Raw genomic sequence first — 17,039 nt, forward strand, 5'->3', positions numbered from 1 at the left:
TGGGTAGGATGGCATATTTCATAGCGAACGAGGTGACGATGAAGCGGTGATTTATGTGCAGTAAGACGTACAAGAGGCGAAGCAAAAGATGTATCCTACAGAAAGAAGGAACGACCACCAACGAATAAACGGAGGGGTGGATAGCGAATAAAAACAAGCACAAAACCGAACCTTCCAAGAACCCCAACTCCCAAAAAAGTGCTCGAAGGATAGCAAAGAAGTGCTCCAAGAGAAAAAAGGGCAAGAAGTAGCCAGAACGAAAATCACCTACCATTCTCCATACTCAAAAAATAACTTATCAAATTCTGCATCAACGCATCCTGCTGCGCCATATTCTTCTGAAACTGCACCATCTCCCCCAACACATTCTGATAATTCCCCTCCAAATTCCTAATATGCGCGCTCATATCGCTCTGACTCTGCGTCAGGCGCTCAATCTGCGCCTGCATCAGCTCGATCGTCGCCCCGCTCACATTCACGCTCCCTAGCCCGCCGCCGAGGGAGGGCGAAGGAGAGCCGGAGGGGTGGGGCGGGTTAGCGGAGGAGGAGGAGGCGTTGGCGGTGCGGGAGGAGGATTTTCGGGCGGCGGGGACTTTGCGTTTTATGTTTTCGAGGGCGTCGCGGCGGTCGGCGTGGAAGTCGGGGTGGCGGAACGTCCAGGAGTGTTCCCCGAATTGGGTGTCGTCTGTGTTTTTGACCTGTGTGAGGGACGGGGTTAGCGAGCGATTCGTGGAGGAGGATGTGAGGAAATTGAGTATATGCGCCCGAAGGATTTTAATTGGACGCATATACCGAGGTGATGGACGGACATTCCACCGGATATATGCGTGGGATATGAGATTATATGCGTTCCAGACGAAGCATAACAGATACGCCACCGCATATATCCTCACATTCCACGCATATACGCGTTCAAATAACGCATACATCCAGCTAAACCAACAACACCGTCGCACAGGACGCATACGCATACACCCAAATCCAGTCAATCACCCCACCTGCAGCCCGGATCGGAATGCGGAACAACGGAGCGGAGATGAGTTTGGTGGATTGGGCACGCGGAGCGGAGTAACTTAGGCGTGTAGGCGTGTCATGTCTCGGTGGCGTGGCACGGCGTACGTGCGTACATCTGGTCCTCTCTCTCTGAGGGGTACGGACTGGAGGGGTACGCGCATTCACATCCACGGAAGGAAGGAAGGAAGGAAGTGATAGAAGATAGAGGAGAGAGGATAGGAGGGGGGGAGACAGGAGGCGGAACACGAGGACGGGGACGGGGATGAAGAGGGGGGGGAGAACGGATGACGAGGTGGTTTGCGCCGTATGTGGGACAATAGATAAAAATAAGAATGAAAATAATGTGTCGGGCTCAGGCTCAGGGTGAGGGGTCGCGACACCTCGATGCGTGCCGCCGCTCGGCTGCTCGCAAAAAAAAAAAAGGCAAAGAGAATGGAACGCCGAACGCACCTTGTGAAAGTCATACTTGTTCAGCTGGCGGACGAACGAGGCAAAGTTCGAGTGCTTGAACATGCGTGGTAGGATAGATTTCGTGAACTCGTTCATGTCCTTGACGACGAAACAGTCGCCGTGCGGGCCCCACGAGACGACGTCGTGGAAGGACTGGTCCTCCAGCATCCTACCACCACCCAAAAAAATGAATTTAGCACCATACTCGAACCGAACCGTTCAAAAGACGCGATGATACGCACTTGTACAGTTTCTTGACAAAGTCGGACGTCGGGGGCATGTTATCCTCCGACGGCTGCTCCTTAGGCGGCTCGCGATCGACGTCCATCGCCTTGCCCTTCGTGCTCAAGCTCGAATCGGAGCGCTGTCTCGAGGGCGGGGGATGTCCGCCCTGGCCCGGATAATGTTCTTCGCGCGAGGACGAGGTGCGATGTGTAGGCCATGGCTGGCTGCTGCTCCCGCTGCCGCTGCTCGACGGAATCGGGGGAAGCGTATGGCTGCTGCTGCTGTTCGCGGGTGCGAGGTTAGGATGGCCGTACGAGGGGGGCGCGTTGGGCGGGGGATAGCGTGCGGGAGCGAGGTTCGGGATGGGGGGGAGGGTGTTGGGGCGGGCGTAGGCCTGCTGCTGGTTGTTGTTGATGGGGAGGTGGAGCTGTGAGGGCGGGGGGAGCTGTTGGGTGGAGAAGATCTGGCGATGGTGGGAGGGGTGTTGGTAGGGGCCAGGCTGGTCCATGGATGATATCTGCTGATGGTACGTTGGCGAGTCCGCGAGTGCGTTCGCTCTTAGGCCGTTTTAAACGATCTCGCCGTTCCCAGCGACCCTCCCCTTCCTGCTTATGTAAGACTCCTCCCTCCGTCTCTCCCGACCCCGCTACAAATTCGTCCTCCTCGCCATCGCACTTCAAACATCCTCTCATTTTGGGCGCCTATATTATACGCTAAACACCTCAACGCCTTGGAACCCTCCCCTCGACGTCGCTGCAAAGGTCTAGCCAACTGGCCTTTTTTACGCTCCCTCCGAAAATCCCTCAATCACGCGCGTGCCTAAATGCGCACGGCATCTCCCGCCCCTCCGGCCCGCAAAGGCAATGGCTTCGTTCCTCGAACGCCCGCAACGCCAGTTCCATCGCGGTCTGGACCATTCCAGAACGTCTCCGTCCCTGCGTGCGCTTGTGACAACCTTCAACTTTGCGACCACGAAAAGATTTCCTCTCACATTTTGCGTTGGGAGGCCGAATCGCGATGGAAATGAATTTGGGTGGGTGGTCTGGAGCGGTCTGGAGCTCTGGTTGCAGTTTACAGAGAGACGACGAGACGGAACAGAACGGTTGGTCTCGGACGACCAGAGAGCGATCGACGGGCTCGGAGCGCGAGGAGGGTCAAAGCGTCGCCCCTGTCTTTGTTCAACGTTCAATCCAATCGAGGAGAATAAGAACTTCGAGTCCGTTAACGTTGTGAGTTCCTACAAGGTATCCTGAAATCGACCGATGATGATTCACAATATCCACGAGTATATTCATGTTTTTGGTCCAGCCAAGGTCGCACCATCCTACTTTATCTGAGTCCTTCGGAGCCGTCAGTGGCTCCCAACAGATCATTTGTTCCGTGTATGATCAAGCTTGGATCAAGCACAGCACGCCCGATCCGTCCTCCTCAAGATCCCCGTCGTCCGAATCCTCCGTCCGGCGGCGCAGCCTCAACGTTCAACTTGCAGCCAGACGTGTCCACGCTGGTGTGTGTACTTCATCAATGTGTGGAGGAGAGGGAGGGCACCGTCGAGTGCTCCTTTCTTTGTTGAGCTACTAAGTACATACTCAGTGTCCGGCTCAGCTTGATTTTCAATGTATCCGCCGATCCACAGTATGTATAACGAAGAACCTAGCGATGCTTCCGACAGTGAACACATAATATACATCCTTTCAGCCTGAGATCGTTCCCGTACGACCACTCCCGAAAACTCGGATTTTGGACCTGATCAGCCCTCTCTTGGTGCTCACGTCTCGCCTCGTCTAGGCCTTCCTTCATCGCAATGCGGTGCGGTACGTTCAAGCTACGGTGTCACTGTTATGTTCAAGTTCGTAGCCATGGCTTCGGATGTCGATGATGGATCAGTTGCTGGTGCAAGAGATATTAACCAGTCTTACTTATCACTTCAGCCCAATACGCGTACGTGATCGTAGTAAGTTATCAACCGTAGAGAGAAAGTGTTTCTGTCGTCATCTCGTGTCGTGCCAGTGGAGGAGTCAGTGAACCCGTCCAAGTGATAATGTTCAGGCCCATGCATAACTTACATTCATACTTGTTGCCACACACCGCTGAAAAACGGGTCGAATGTGAGCAAAACTACAGTTCTGCGCGTGGGAACGTAAATCTATCGAAGTTCAGCCTGCCAGTTCATAGAAGCATCCGATTTCAGAAGTCTCAGTCAGGACGACCTGGCACGCACGGGTCACGCCAGTACATGTGCGTGTATCAAGCAGCATAATACCTATACCAGATCGGACTCGACTCAAGGGCCACACGAAGTATGGCTCGGAGGACCCTGAGTGACTGAGTCTGAGTCAGAACTTGTGCTGCCAGGGAACTTCGATCCGCTTCACCTTTTGTGGATCGGAATGATGAGCAGAGAGCAGAGAACGAGAACATGGTGAACTTCGGAGATGATGAAGGTAAGCGCGCGCAAAACGGATGCGAACTCTTAGTGCTTCGCGCAGCACATATTTATTCATCAACTCAGTCTGAGGGTGTAGACAGACATCGAGACGTGGTCGAAAGTCCTCTGGCAACGAAGCCGCACTGTCGTTGAATTGGAACCGTACCAACGAGGTTATGCAGGACAACCTGCCGAAAGAGGGAGAGGGAGAGGGAGAGCTCTCGAAGTTCGAAAGTCTCCCTTGGGTTGATTGCAAGAAACGAAAGCATGCTTCCGTCCAAAGCGTATAAAGTCCACTCCGAGGCGATCTGCTGCTCAAAGGTACCTTTTATTATTATTATAAAATTGAAAGTCACGGCCTGCCGTCAGCATCGAACAACCAAACACAACATAAATCCCATCCCATACCATACCATACCACCCTCAAATCAAACAAAACAATCAAACGTGTCCGCTCCCAATCAAACTCCCCACCCGCGCATCGAAGCCCTCCGTCCGGATCGGCATCTCGGGCGTATGGAACGGGTTCTTCATCACCGCGTCTCCGTACGCTTCGTATACTTTCTGCAGGATGGAGTCTGCGGCGAGTTCGGCGAGGGAGGTGAGGAGGACGAATTTCGTGCCTAGATCATAGTCAAATAAGCGGTATGGGATGATCAGATTTATATTAATCGAGAGAGTGGGATGGAGGGGAGTGTTTACCGGTGGCGGTGAGCAGAATATGCATCTTAAACGTCTCGGCTTCAATGACCGTCGCGCCCGAACTGGGTCCACTGGGGGACAGTCGAGCCGTGATGGCGTGGATACCGTGCAGCGTCCCGGCCAAGACGAGATATTCGTTCGATGTCAGTTGCGCGAGACCCTCTGTGCAACGATTCAATCTATGAGCATCTGAGAAGCGAAGGGGATGGTTGCGTGGAGGCGAAGGAAGGGGAGCGTACCGGCGAAGTTACGTTGATAGACGAGACCGCCAGCCTTGTTGATGACCTGCGATGCACAAAAAAAATAAGCCGTGGTGTCAGAGTCTCTCTCTCGCTCTTGCTCTCGAAGTTAAGTCTACTTACCCATAGACCGTAGATCGCCATAGATGTCGACGAGCAAAACGGGCCAGGTGAGAGTCTTGGAAGAGGATGGCGCGGGCAGGTTCAAGATGATCGTGAACTTGATGAGATTCAAGCTCCGATCGTGACACGTGAATTGTGATCATGAGTAAGCTAATCCTTTCAAGTGGCGTACGTAGCCACAGTGCACTACGACCTCGACGTCTTGGATTATCACTAGACTTTGCTTCATTACATTTCTCTACGATCTGTTCAGTATATATAATGACTCCAGGACTAACCACCACGCCCTCCGCCCCTTCCCGTCCTTTCCCACTAACCCGCAACCTAACCGCCTCCTCCCGAACCAAACACCCAACCTTCTACCTCCCCGACGGCACCCTCCTCCTCTCGCTGCACCCCCACATCTTCAAGATCCACAAATCGCTACTCACTCGTCATTCACAAGTATTGGATAAATGGATCATCGAAGCGACGGACCCGAAGGCGATGGATCTGGTGCAGTTCGTGGATGGGAGGGGGTTGAGCGTGGTGGATTTACCGGGGGATATGAAGGGGAGGGTGGGGGGAGGCGATTTTGAGAGGTTGATGGGGGTTATGTATCATGATTCGTGAGTTCATGCTTCAGTCTGTTTGAGGAGGCTGCGGCTCGTTGATCATATACTTGTGTATAGACCACTCAACTCGCAGACTCCATTCCCCACCCTCGCTTCTCTCCTCCGAATCACCTCCCCATCCCAATTTCATATCCCCACAATAAATGATCGAGCGAAGGATTATCTCTCGCGGATGTATCACGGAGGCCCGGACCCATTCGCGCACCAGCATCCACAGGAACATCTCGAAGATGCGCTCGAGCTCGCGATGAACTTCGACGTCGGCGTAGAGGTATTTGATTTCTCTTCTTCTTATCATTCATATGTACCCGGGTGACTTATGTTTGTATATCATGTGAAGTAGACGAAGAAAGCGCTCCTGTACAGTGTAGCGACGACAGACTACGACCCCACCGGCGCACACGACCCTTCCTCCCCACCACATCCTGACCCCTCCCCCGATCCACCATCTACAACAACAACACACCACACCTCCCCACTCAGCCCTCCGACGATCCGCACCCTTCATCGGATCCACCAAAGCCTCATATCGACATTCACACCGCTCTTGTTCACCGTGGGCGCGACGTCGCATATGGAATGTACGGATATCGTGGCGGATAGGTGGATGGAACGGGTCATTTCGCCTGCTTTGGGTATGTTTACCTGCCCCACACCTACTTACCCACATCTCCCCCACCACAGCCATGGCCAAATTCACTTTGGACTGACGATCTATCGTGGCGTACTATATAGCGGACGGCGGCGTCTCCCGACCGCTCGAAAGTCTCCAACGGATGGCAGACGTAGATTGGGAAGCGGAGGGCGTGTGTAAGCCTTGTGCGAACGAGATGAGAGAGCAGTGGGCGCAGGAACGGGGGAGGGTGTGGAGGGGGGAGGGAAGGTGGGCGGAATGGGTTGGGGAGATTGAGGTTAAGGAGCGGGAACCATGACGGGGCGGGGAAAACGGGTCTTGACAGGTTACAAGGATTAGGATAGAAAGATGAAGGTGAAGATGGTGCGTGTATGAATGTAGGATGGTGAGTCGGTGAAGAGGACCAGTGCTGTATAACGGTGTGCTTGTCTGCTTGTGTTGTACTCTATAAATAGTCATATCTGACGTCCGGGTCCACAGATGTATCATGTATGTAGGCACAACCTATGGAAAGAAAACAAAGGACTTCACCCTGTGCAATTGACGTTCATTTTATGAGCTGATAAATATATACAGCGGAATACTCAGGAGGAAGTCGAACGATCTCTCCATGCCTGTGAAGCTTCGAGAGCCTACTGAGCATTAATCGGAGCCAAGGTCCTCCACCACCTAAATCACGACCACAATCAGCATCCAGTCGCACCACGCCCCAAAACTTCACAAAAAAAATCACACTCACTCGCATCTCCCCAACAGCCCCCCACCCATCACCACCGTCTTTACGACCGGCTCGCTCGGTACCCCTTCCGTCTGATTGAACAGCATCTCCGTGTGTCCTTCGCTCCATGTCGCCCATTGGGGCGTGATCGTCGAATTGTCGAATTTTTGAGAAGCGTTGAGGAAGAGGGCGGTGTTGAAGGAGCAGGAGGGGAAGGCGGAGGAGAAGGCGGTGTAGAGGAAGGTGCGGGGGGTGGGGGGGCTGGATTAGACGGGGAGTTGGGGGTGGGGGTGGAGTGAGATAGGGGACAGGGGACAGAGTAGGGTGTGGAATGGGGAGGGACGGTGGGCGGAGTGGGTTGGAAAAATCGAGAAGCTGGGATCATGCATTCATGACGGACGGGGAACGGGGAAAGCGATCAGAAGAAGAAGATGGTGCGTGTCAGTTTGTAGGAATCGGATGGTGAGTCGGTGAAGAGGGTCGATGCTGTATAACGGTGTGCTTGCTTGCGTTTGTTGTACTCTATGAATAGGCATATCTAACGTCCGGGTTCACAAATGTATGTAAGCACGACTTGTAGATAACACAAAAGACTTCGCCCTGTGCAATTGCGCATATGTGACGTTCATTTTATTGATATTGAGCTGATAAATATATACACCGGAACACTCAGGATGAAATCGAACGATATCTCAATGCCCGTGCCCATACCCGTCAAAAGTTTCGAGAGCCTATTGCGCATTAATCGGAGCCAAGGTCCTCCACCACCTAAACCACAATCAGCATCACTTCATCCATTCACACACGCCGCATCCCAAGCTCCCTCATAATAAAAAGAAAAAGAATAATAAGAAAAAACACTCACTCGCATCTCCCCAACAGCCCATCGTCCGTCACAATCGCCTCCACGACCGGCTCGCTCGGCAGCCCCTCCGTCTGATTAAAAAGCATCTCCGTGTGTCCCTCGCTCCACGTTGCCCATGGGGGCGTGATCGTCGAATTGTCGATTTTTTGAGAAGCGTTGAGGAAGAGGGCGGTGTTGAAGAAGGAGTCGGAGAAGGCGGAGAAGAAGGCGGTTGAGTTGAAGGTACGGGCGGTAGGGGAGCTGGATTGTACGTATATTTAGACGAGGAGTTGGGGGTGGAGTTGGACAGGGGCGAGGTGGGTGAGAGTGGGAAAGAGGAGAGGAAGAGATGGAGTACGCACGTTCCGAAGTAGTAGGAGAGGTCTTCACCGTGTGTGGCGGGTGGAATGGCAAACTCGCCCTATCATTCATTTTAACGACAGTGTTCCCCAACTGGTTGAAATAAACAGAAAACCGACCTTCCAGGACTTATTCCCGAACGCTTGTAGTGAAAAGTACGTCGGACAAATGAAGATGTCTGTCGTTCGCGCCACACATCAACATCAGCTTCACTCTCACTCAAAGTAAGCACTCACTTTCGCCCATAATTGCATTGGCTTGCAAGACCACATCCGGCAAATCTGAAACATTCGAATACAGATCCACGGTATGCTGTATCTGCTCGGCATTCAGGCGGGAAAATAGCTGAGTGACGTAGTCTGTGAGCGTGATGTTCGTGCCGTTGAACATGGTCTGGTTGACGAAGAGGTTGCCTTCGAAGGCGTTCGTCACTGCGAGGAGGACTTCCTACATCGTGAGGTTATGAGGTGAGAACGCGACATGTCAGGTTAGGGAGGGTATGTGAAGAGTGCTAATGATGACCCACCCCGTTGAGTTGCGTTTTGTTGAGTGTGGCTATGGGACGTTCGATACTGAAATCTCCGTCGATGACAGGTACGAAGGTGAATGTCCCAAAGAAGTTGGCATCGCTCAGGTTGGTATTGGCAGCGGTCAAGACAGACACGTCAGTGGCTCGCAGACAAGCCAGACGGTCGACAGCGTCCGTGCAGCTAGAAAAACAAGGAAATCAGCACTGAACATTGACGGGTGCAGTATCGCCTAGCTCGCACTTTGACTGGTCAACTACTTCGGAATATAAAGTCTGCTCTCGTGTCAGCCTTTGACGTTATATACCGACGGCGAAGGGGATAGATACCTCCGGGATAGTGTCATTGAACTCGTACTGGAAGGGAAGGAAGAGCGAGCTCATCATAGCGGCCCGGAAAAGAGGAGGTTGAGTGTTTCCGCCGTGTGCCACGACGTGCTGAAGCACGGAACCTGCGCCGGCAGATTCTCCCTGTAGACCATAGTCGGTGATGTATAACCATTGAATATAGCAGGAGAACGAACCCAGATCGTGACCCTAGTAGGGTCTCCCCCAAATGACGCGATCTTACATTGTAGTTCCGAGTCTACGGTCAGTTTTTATTCAGAACGGAGCAGAAAGGATAGCGTACATGGTCCTGCACCCATTGCAAAGCGAACTGCTGGTCCACTACAATATACCAGGTTAGACCAAACAAGAACATAAATCGCCCCACACTTACACAATCCCGCATTCAGAGCGCCACCCTCCTTCACCTCATGTCCAGGAAGGAAACCTGCAGTCAAACAAGAACTTAGTCATCCACGGACTCACTAAAAAGATTGTGAGGTGAATACCGACCAAAAAGACCGAGTCGATACTGAGGGTTGACGGAGATGACTTGGAACCCTGTCTCTTTGACGAAATCCTGAGCTTCATCGCTGGCGCTTCCAGCGGCATATCCACCACCTTATTAATTTGGGACGCTTCGTGAATCCAAGCTCACGTCTTCCAAGACTTCAAGGAGAACTTTCACGTACCATGGATCCAAACAATAACCGGCAAGCTCGCGTTACTGCTGATGTTCGACGGAACATGGACACTATTCAATCCTAAAATTAGTACAAGGCGCAAAGAGCAGTAGGCCTTCCGGTGCGAAGAAGAAGCAAAAGAAGTGTACTTCAAGAATAAACAATCTTCACTCGCAGTAGCTCTCTTACTGAGCGAGCGCGACTCGAATGGGTTGGTCGCCGATGTGCCATCCCCGGCTTGGATGCATTCGTTTGGCTCAGTGGTAGCGTTTTGGATACCGACCATATCGTCTGGAGGTTGCGGGGCTCTCCATCGAAGCTCACCTGTAATGATAATTGATTCACTCTTGGAAAACGGTCGTAGAGAGGCTGGAAGTACACGTACCCAGAGGCGGACTCGCGTAACGTATACCGAGGAAACTGGTCACACCGGTTTCGAACGAGAAATCGGATTGGTAGGTTGCATATCCTGTAACAAAGATAAACACATATACGATCACAGGCGGAATGAACAGACGGCACACCTAGGTCCACGGTCAAGGAAGTGTTTTGTGCCAAAGCAAGTGTGGCGACGCACGTCACAAGGGCTACAATTTGAGACAACATCCCGAACAGAGATGGGCAAACTCGACTGTTGACGAACTGTTCCCTTCCTCGTCTCCTTTATATACCAGGGCAAGCTGTGCCCACTTGAAACCAACCCCACATCTCGTGATCAGGCATCATAGGTCAGGAGGGTCAAGGATACAAATGCAATTCACAGGCAAAAAAGGAAACGGTTTTCACGATGGGAACAGTTCGAGACAGCTTTGCAACCGAACAGGGTTGTATGGTGAAGAGACATATGAAGAGGCATTTGCATACCCGCATGAATCTTTCACATAGCCTTGAGGACAGTGACGCCAACAATTGCGGAGTAAGGCCCCGGACGGGATGCCGTTTGACCAACGAACGTACGTTGTATCATCTGGAACCACGGGTGTGAAGCGGGTGAGGTGGATGAGACTCGTGTCAAATGCATCACGAGGGACGATGTGAACCTTCGACATGAAAAATAACGATCATTGCGAGCATAAATAGGGGACACAGGGGTGGCGGCATGTGTAATACCAAGAGATCCCTGGACGTGCAGTCATCCTAGATCGGCTTCGCACGCAGTAGATCACGAAGACACTCATTGCCCAATGATTTCTCCTAGGGATCCCCACCACCTGACGGCACATATAAGTGACTAAAATTAGACGGTACTTTTCTTGGGATCACTCACTCGCAACGCTTCAGGAGCTGTTCGTCGGTCTGAATCGTCTCCACAACAGGCTCGTTCGTCGTCGATTGGTTAAACAGCATTTCAGTGTAGTCATCATCCCAGGTAGGCCACTGTGGCGTGATGTTAGAGCCGTTGATCTTGTCGGACTCGTTGAGGAACACGGTGAAATCGAGGAATGCCCCTGAGAAGGCGTTCAAAAAGTCGGTGTTGTTGAATGTGCGCACTGAAGGATATATGCTGTTGGTAGTCAGACACACTGGGTGAAAAAAAGTATGGAGGTCGAAAACACACCTTTCATAATAATAGTAGACGTCCTGGCCGTGCGTTGCTGGTGGCACAGCGAATTCGCCCTAGATTGCATAATGAATAAGTATCGAAACCTTGGTGCTTGCCTGAAATGAGGATCACACCTTCCAAGAGTTCGCTCCGAAAGCTCTGAGGGTGTAGTATGTCGGACATATAAAGATACCTAGGATGCAGAGCGATCAGACATCAGTATGTGGAAGGCGAACGGCCACAAAAAGGCCACAAACTTTCTCCCATCACAGCCTCGGCCTGAGATAGCGTGTCAGGAAGACTAGGAACATTAGAATAGAGGTCCACTGTGTCTTGAATCTGAGACTCATTTAACCCGTCAAACAGTTGGCTGACGTAGTCCGCCAGGCTGTAAGAAGTGTTTGCGAAAAATGTGGCATTCACGAAGATGTTTCCCTCGAAGGCATTAGTCACTGCAAGCAGGGCCTCCTGTACAGTCAATGAGCGCGGGAGCATCGTCGATACGAAGAAAATTTATGACACACCCCGTTAACCTGACCGCGGTTAAGTGTAACCGTTGGTCGCTCGACGATGAGCGACCCGTCGACAACAGGAACGAACGCATAAGTACCGTAGAAGTTATTCGCCGCGATAGCAACGTTCGCGGCGCTCAATAGCCCGATATCCGTAGAGCGAAGGCATTCAAGTGTGTCAGGAGCTTTGGAACAACTAATATTAAAGAATGATCAGCCCGGGAAATGTACAGGTTGTGGACGCAAGATAATCGTACTTTGCCGCGTCAACTGTGTCGGAATAAAGTTTCTGGTCCAGATAGCCCTATCAGTCTGCCCCGATCTCAAGCCAAGGATGTGTAATAAAACCTACTTGGGGAATTGGAGCGTTGTAATCATATTGGAACGGAAGGAAGGACGAGCTCATCATCGCGGCTCGAAACAACGGCGGTTGTGTGTTGCCGCCATGTGCCACAACATGCTGGAGTACCGAGCCTGCACCAGCAGACTCACCCTATGTCCAATGATCAGACTCGAATGTGACACCCGGAGATAGAAAAAAAATACCCAGATAGTAACTCGCTGTGGGTCTCCGCCAAAGGCCGCGATCTGATGGGATGTTAGCATTGTGTCCCATGCATGAAGTGAACCCTCCAGCGTCTTACATGATCTTGAACCCATTGCAGAGCAAACTGTTGATCAACTGCGCAGATGGAGGGTCATTCAGATTTAAGCATTCTGGCAGAAAGAACACTTGGTACTTACGCAGTCCAGCGTTCAATGCACCGCCGTCATTGACTTCTTGACCAGCGAGGAAACCTGCGTTGAATTCACTGGAATTAGTATACTTTTGTGAGGTAAGTACGAGGATTAAGGTTGACACGTACCGAATAATCCCAGACGATACTGAATGCTGACGGCTACTACTCGGTAGTCCGACTCTTTGACAAGATCCTGCGCCGTTTCGAGACTAGCGTTTCCAGCAGTGTATCCACCGCCTATGCGAGACATCGATGAATTCTAGTTATCACTCAATAGTGATGGATACACATACCATGGATCCAAAATACGACTGGTAAGCTGGCGTTACTGCTAATGTTTGAGGGAGTATGGACGCTGATGGAAGTAAACACGATGAGAAGATATCTGAGGAAGCTAATGGCAAGTGACGTAGGAGAAACTATACTTGAGGAACAAGCAGTCTTCGCTGTCGGTATCCCTCCTGAGCAGGGATCTCTTCTCGAAAGGGTTCACAGAGGAAACCCCGGTGTATCCCTGTGGACATTCTGGAGGGAAGGTGGTAGCATTCTGGATACCGCCCACGGAGGCTGGGGGTTGGGGTGCTTGCCACCTCAGTTGACCTACCAGATTTATTTATCATGAGTAATCTGACGCACAACATCACGAGTGTTGTAAATAACACTAACCGGTGGGAGGCGCGGCGAAACGCATGCCCAGAAAAGAGGTCACCCCAGTATCAAGAGAGAGGTCGGACTGGTAAGTGGCATAGCCTGAATGAGAGGAGATTTAAATAAGTCGGCCTTCAAGATAATAAATACGGAGAACAACTCGCCGAGGTTTGCAGTTATTGTGGCACTTTGCGCCACAACAAGGTGGACAAGACAGGCCGCGATGATCGTTGACTGCAGCATCTCGGTGCTGTGGGTGAAAGAAAAGAGTGATTTTATCGACGCACCCCAAGGATGTAAATATTTATATGAGCCGGTCTTGATGAGCGCCTGGTATGGTGTCACAAGGCTGTGGACAATTCATTCGGATAGCACATTCTCGGACTTGATCCACTTTGTGTTCCTGAGAACAGCCTAGAGGACTATGATACATCTGGAAACGTCTTAGGTCGCAAACATCTACCTCCCGATCTGTGTGTCGTGTAGCCAGTCATCTACACCGACTACAGGTACACTTGTCATGCTTCCGCGTTTGAATCAAAAAGGTGGAATGCGTACCTGCATCCCTGCGCTGGTGTTCAATTAATAGCACGACGTCTCATCTTTGTCCGTATTTATGACACTGTGGACCACGCGCACCGCTCAAGCCGCTATCATGATATATCCTTTCGTTGAGAGGTCGCCTCGCCACGACGGTCTTGATCTTGTGTGGCACTGAGCACAGGTCAGGTGGTATCCGAAGGAAACCTTTTTAGTGGAAACATCTTGCTAAAATGTGACTCGTGATGCAGAGGTTTGGGCCGGCATTAGCTCTGTAAAGTATCACAACTAGCTGGATCACGGGCACTAAAGGCAATCTTGTATTATCGAGGCATGCCACATTGCGCAAAAGTAGACGTTGTAAAACAAGACCTATTACACGGCAGTCAATACTGAGGAGGATAATGCGAGGAGGATCATAACGAAGGGCGTACAGAGGACACAAGAGTTTATGTGGATCAGGATGCCTTGTCTCATTGTCTGTTGACCTCACTCAAACTGCGCCACCACCTATTAAAAATCCACACTTCAGTGCGGAGCCAGGAAGAGAACGGACAAGATATACTTACTCGCATCGTTCCAAAAGTGCATCATCGGTGGTGATCGTCTGTATCACCGGCTCACTCGAAGCCGTCAAGTTGAACAACATCTCTGTGTGTCCATTACTCCATTGCGACCACGGCGGCGTGATTGTCGAGGAGTTCAGTTTTTGAGACTCGTTAAGAGATGCCGCAAAGTCAAGGAAGGCGCCTGAAAATGCGTTCGAGAAATCTGTGTTTGACTGTGGTTGTTCGTCGGAGGCGCTATGCATGTTAGGTCAGAACGGTCTTGATAAAATGCGACTAAAAGGGGAAGGGTGGATTCACGATTGGAAGTAGTAGACCAGATCAAGGCCATGCGTAGCTGGCGGGACGGCGAACTCGCCCTGTATAATATGTGTAACCGTGAGTAAAGACCGATAATAAAAGTATGCAAGATGAACGGACCTTCCAAGCCTCCAATCCGAATGCCTGTAGAGCGTAGTACGTCGGACATATAAAGATATCTGACGGTTGGAACTTCGGGTGAGACGCTAGTTACCAATCTAGAATGAAACTATTCACTTTCTCCCATCACAGCCTCGGCTTGGGATAGCACATCGGGGAGGTCAGATACATTAGAGTAAATCTCGACGGTCTGTCGAATCTGTGCCTCGTTCATCAGAGAAAAAAAAGAAGATACATAGTCCGTCAGAGTGTAACTGGTATTATCGAAGGCCGAGGCGTTGACGAAGATGTTGCCTTCATAGGAGTTAGTCACGGCCAGGAGGGCTTCCTATAAATCAAATCAGTGGATGAAGTAAATGCGAGTGATGTTCGTCCTTACTCCATTCAACTGACTTCTGTTGAGTAATACGGAGGGCCGATCCACACTGAAAGTGCCGTCCACAACCGGTACCCAAGCGTAAGTGCCATAAAAATTGGCGGCCCCAATCTCGTTGTTTGCCTCCGTCAAGATGGACACATCGGCAGAGCGTAGGCAGCTAAGGGATTCAGAAGAGTTCGTGCAACTGCATAACGCACCATGCAACTTCAATTATACGCAGTCCAGAAGAAAGAAGAAGAAATACCGACTTCGATCGAATCACCACTTCCGAGTAGAGTTTCTGTGCCATTCGGAGTCATCAGCGTGCTTCCTAGGCGGGTTAATAGCGAATTAAGTACCTCCGGGATGGTGTCATTGTAATCGTATTGGAAGGGGAGAAAGGAGGAGCTCATCATGGCAGCCCGGAAGAGAGGAGGCTGCGTGTTTCCTCCATTGGCTACTACGTGCTGAAGAACGGATCCAGCTCCAGCAGACTCTCCCTGTATGTACCCATAAGTTAATATTACTACTTAGAGTCTGACATCGGGAAAAACAACGGACCCATATTGTGACCTTTGCGGGATCGCCACCAAAAGAAGCGATCTACAATAACAATCAATAATAACCTGAGACGCGAAAATTTCAAAAAACCCATACATGGTCTTGAACCCATTGAAGGGCGAATTGCTGGTCGACTGTTTTGCAGGAAAGGAATGGATAGTTAGAGGTGTACAGTACACGAAAGTTCAAGTGATGACTTACGCAATCCTGCGTTCAAAACGCCATTGTCCTTGACCTCTTGGCCGGGTAAAAATCCTAGGGAGATATCAGTCGACAGTTGATACTTCGTGGAAAGGCAATCGTCGTACCGAACAGCCCTAGGCGATACTGTGCATTGACGGAGATCACCTGGTACCCAGACTCCTTGACGAAGTCTTGAGCAGGTTCGGTCCCATTCCCCGACACGTACCCTCCACCTAAGTAATGAATCAATATAGCATAGGTCAGATGGATGGAGAGCGACACACCGTGAATCCAGAAGATTACTGGAAGGCGAGAATTGCTGCTGAAGTTGGACGGGATATGTACGCTGCGGGGAATTCTAGTTAGTACAGGCGAGAAACAGAGGTACAGTTATTGCCGCCCACTTCAAAAAGAGACAGTCCTCACTGTCAGTTGATCGTTTCACCAATGACCGCCTCTCAAAAGGGTTCGTGGCAGAGAGACCGTTGGACCCCTGGATGCACTCGTGCGGAAGGACGGTTGCCTGCTGAATGTCGCTTTCGTTGGCAGGGCGCTGTGGAGGCTGCCAGCGGAGTTCACCTAAATCCCCAGGATCATGTCCATACCTCGCTCTAGCTGTGATTGCACTGGAGTACTAGGGTTACGTACCAACTGGAGGACTTGCGTAGCGTATCCCTAAGAAACTCGTCACGCCTGATGCAAGTGAAACGTTCGACTGGTACGTGGCATACCCTGATGTACGATTGATGAAATGCCTCTCTAAACTGACACTCAAGTGACTCACCAAGATCAACGGTCAAAGTTGTGTTCTGCGCCAGCGTGAAAGGTACAAGACAGGCCGCGATAATGAGGAGACGCGGCATCATCGTGGTGGAATGAACCTTGGGGAGAGGTCAACGATGAGTCGAACAATGCACCACGACTGGTCTTATATCATTAGATTTAGGGGTGGGGATTGCATCAGTCACATGAGTGATGAGTATTATTATTCGGGTCTTTGAACGATGTTGGACTACACAAGGAGTCATGACCAGACCCCCAAGGAGATGGAAGCTGATGGGGAGTTTAGCGCCGCATTGAG

General features: G+C 51.1%; 6 protein-coding genes across 6 annotated transcripts; 1 reads left to right on the forward strand and 5 right to left on the reverse strand.

The window, feature by feature from the left end:
- Window positions 1-263: 263 nt before the first annotated feature.
- STEHIDRAFT_51102 (winged helix DNA-binding domain-containing protein) lies at window positions 264-1,792 on the reverse strand (the record flags this gene model as incomplete). The annotated part of the gene is made up of 3 exons (XM_007300383.1): window positions 264-698; window positions 1,465-1,633; window positions 1,707-1,792. 3 exons carry the CDS (start codon window positions 1,790-1,792, stop codon window positions 264-266), a joined length of 690 nt encoding a protein of 229 aa, XP_007300445.1.
- Window positions 1,793-4,558: 2,766 nt separating this feature from the next.
- STEHIDRAFT_51507 (Sybindin-like protein) lies at window positions 4,559-5,202 on the reverse strand (the record flags this gene model as incomplete). Its single annotated transcript, XM_007300413.1, has 4 exons — window positions 4,559-4,740; window positions 4,820-4,981; window positions 5,059-5,104; window positions 5,182-5,202. The coding sequence occupies 4 exons, from the start codon at window positions 5,200-5,202 to the stop codon at window positions 4,559-4,561; spliced, it is 411 nt and encodes a 136-aa protein (XP_007300475.1).
- A 180-nt stretch (window positions 5,203-5,382) lies between these two features.
- On the forward strand, window positions 5,383-6,954 carry STEHIDRAFT_73700 (uncharacterized protein). Its single transcript, XM_007300491.1, has 4 exons — window positions 5,383-5,789; window positions 5,853-6,066; window positions 6,139-6,430; window positions 6,531-6,954. Exons 1-4 carry the CDS (start codon window positions 5,443-5,445, stop codon window positions 6,725-6,727), a joined length of 1,050 nt encoding a protein of 349 aa, XP_007300553.1. The 5' UTR covers window positions 5,383-5,442; the 3' UTR covers window positions 6,728-6,954.
- An 857-nt stretch (window positions 6,955-7,811) lies between these two features.
- STEHIDRAFT_144891 (alpha/beta-hydrolase) lies at window positions 7,812-10,331 on the reverse strand. The gene is made up of 15 exons (XM_007300667.1): window positions 10,273-10,331; window positions 10,037-10,211; window positions 9,897-9,958; window positions 9,718-9,825; window positions 9,599-9,652; window positions 9,509-9,546; window positions 9,402-9,443; window positions 9,208-9,348; window positions 9,122-9,153; window positions 8,878-9,061; window positions 8,588-8,798; window positions 8,471-8,529; window positions 8,354-8,412; window positions 8,013-8,252; window positions 7,812-7,915 (listed from the first exon to the last, which is right to left on the reverse strand). Exons 2-15 carry the CDS (start codon window positions 10,171-10,173, stop codon window positions 7,879-7,881), a joined length of 1,404 nt encoding a protein of 467 aa, XP_007300729.1. The 5' UTR covers window positions 10,174-10,211; window positions 10,273-10,331; the 3' UTR covers window positions 7,812-7,878.
- An 819-nt stretch (window positions 10,332-11,150) lies between these two features.
- Window positions 11,151-13,433, reverse strand: STEHIDRAFT_91928 (alpha/beta-hydrolase; the record flags this gene model as incomplete). The annotated part of the gene is made up of 14 exons (XM_007300668.1): window positions 13,349-13,433; window positions 13,108-13,282; window positions 12,976-13,037; window positions 12,809-12,919; window positions 12,687-12,740; window positions 12,587-12,624; window positions 12,489-12,530; window positions 12,295-12,435; window positions 12,200-12,231; window positions 11,955-12,138; window positions 11,688-11,898; window positions 11,565-11,623; window positions 11,446-11,504; window positions 11,151-11,391 (listed from the first exon to the last, which is right to left on the reverse strand). Exons 1-14 carry the CDS (start codon window positions 13,371-13,373, stop codon window positions 11,151-11,153), a joined length of 1,434 nt encoding a protein of 477 aa, XP_007300730.1. The 5' UTR covers window positions 13,374-13,433.
- Window positions 13,434-14,170: 737 nt separating this feature from the next.
- Window positions 14,171-16,840, reverse strand: STEHIDRAFT_91931 (alpha/beta-hydrolase). The gene is made up of 17 exons (XM_007300669.1): window positions 16,743-16,840; window positions 16,607-16,690; window positions 16,363-16,537; window positions 16,243-16,304; window positions 16,084-16,191; window positions 15,977-16,030; window positions 15,872-15,909; window positions 15,776-15,817; window positions 15,574-15,714; window positions 15,484-15,515; window positions 15,236-15,419; window positions 14,974-15,184; window positions 14,857-14,915; window positions 14,737-14,795; window positions 14,440-14,673; window positions 14,305-14,380; window positions 14,171-14,242 (listed from the first exon to the last, which is right to left on the reverse strand). The coding sequence occupies exons 1-16, from the start codon at window positions 16,822-16,824 to the stop codon at window positions 14,344-14,346; spliced, it is 1,602 nt and encodes a 533-aa protein (XP_007300731.1). The 5' UTR covers window positions 16,825-16,840; the 3' UTR covers window positions 14,171-14,242; window positions 14,305-14,343.
- Window positions 16,841-17,039: the final 199 nt, after the last annotated feature.

This window comes from Stereum hirsutum (assembly GCF_000264905.1).
Source record: "Stereum hirsutum FP-91666 SS1 unplaced genomic scaffold STEHIscaffold_3, whole genome shotgun sequence".
Taxonomy (NCBI): Eukaryota; Fungi; Basidiomycota; class Agaricomycetes; order Russulales; family Stereaceae; genus Stereum; species Stereum hirsutum.